This window comes from Acanthisitta chloris, unplaced genomic scaffold, assembly GCF_000695815.1.
Source record: "Acanthisitta chloris isolate BGI_N310 unplaced genomic scaffold, ASM69581v1 scaffold16794, whole genome shotgun sequence".
NCBI lineage: Eukaryota > Metazoa > Chordata > Aves > Passeriformes > Acanthisittidae > Acanthisitta > Acanthisitta chloris.
Genome location: NW_008671149.1, coordinates 23,218 through 24,476, shown reverse-complemented (window position 1 = coordinate 24,476; position 1,259 = coordinate 23,218). Strand labels below are relative to the sequence as shown.

Sequence of the window (1,259 nt, the reverse complement as noted above, 5' to 3'; positions counted from 1 at the left end):
AGAGCTGAGGACACAGGGAAGAGAGAAGCTTCAAAAATGAGAGAAAGAGGAGAAAGGACAAACACAAAACAAAACAAAATAAGAGAACATTACCAAAAAATAATCCACCACCACGGGAGGTGAATCACTGTCACAGGACTGGGAGGGTGCTGTGGATTTTGGAAGCAGCCAAGGTGGAGGCATATCAGCCAAGGCAGATGCAGACAGACCCCATGTGTGCTGTGCCCTGGGAAGGGCAGGCACCAGGCAGCACTGTCAGAGGGCTCCCAACAGCTCCATCCAAAACAATGCTGACCATGAGTTTGGTCACTGGCCTTGCGGTGGGTTCATGCTGGGTGCTGCCCTTCACATGCTGCCCAGCCTCCTTGTGCCACTGGCAAGCTGATTCAAAGCCTGGCTTGGGCAGAGGGCAATGACAGGGATGGGATTATGCTAAATCAACTCAGGAACTGGTTCACCATGGGAGCCTGGGCTGTACCAGCCCAAGGAAAGCACAGTGAGACCTGCATGGAGCTTTAAAACCACACATGGAAACTCCTTCACCTCTAGAAGGTCTGCAGGCAGAGCAGAGGGCTTTCCAGGCCCCAGACCTGGATCTCCTCTCCCCAAAAGCAAGCTGGGAGAGCTGCAGCTGTGCAGGGCTGTGACTGCCATACCTGTGGATCTGGCTCAATGTTGATCCGGTATGCCTGAGCCTTGCCGTCCTCCAGAACAGGGGGTGACCAGGTCTTCCCTTCAGCTCTGCAATGAGAAAGTAAGTAAACTCCACTTAAACTGCTTTGAAATAAACAAAAAAACTCACAGAAAACCCAAACAAACAAAAGCAAACAAACAAAACCCACAAAAAACCTAATGAAGAGTCAAAGCAAAACAAACCCCAACCAACCAAAAAGCCCCCAAAACACAAAAGAAAACCCCAAAAAGCCATGTATATATATATATATATATAGTACTTAGGCCTGCCAGAGAATTAATATCTTATATATGTGTTTGTTTAAAATTATCCTCAGAAATAACATAGTGGTAAATAGAGAAGATGCCAGTTCCATGCTATTAAAACCATGAAGCTCAAAACCATCCTTGAACTACAAGCTCTGGCACAGCGTGAGGTTTAAGATGCAAACTTATTTTGGTTGAAGAAATCAGTGGAGAGGCTCATGGAGGCTCATTTTGCATATTCTTAGCTTTGTCCCTTTATTCTGGCCCTGAATCCAGGAAGTATTCTGATTGTGTGTGCACATAGATATATGCATACATAT

The 1,259-nt window shown here is 46.3% G+C and overlaps 1 protein-coding gene across 1 annotated transcript in view; it reads right to left on the bottom strand.

Moving 5' to 3' along the window:
- PDLIM4 (PDZ and LIM domain 4) overlaps positions 1–1,259 on the bottom strand; it is a 29,122-nt gene that overhangs the window by 19,177 nt on the left and 8,686 nt on the right. The window contains exon 2 of the mRNA XM_009073993.1: positions 657–741. Within this exon, the coding sequence (XP_009072241.1) occupies positions 657–741 (85 nt within the window). The remainder of the gene's footprint in view (positions 1–656; positions 742–1,259) is intronic.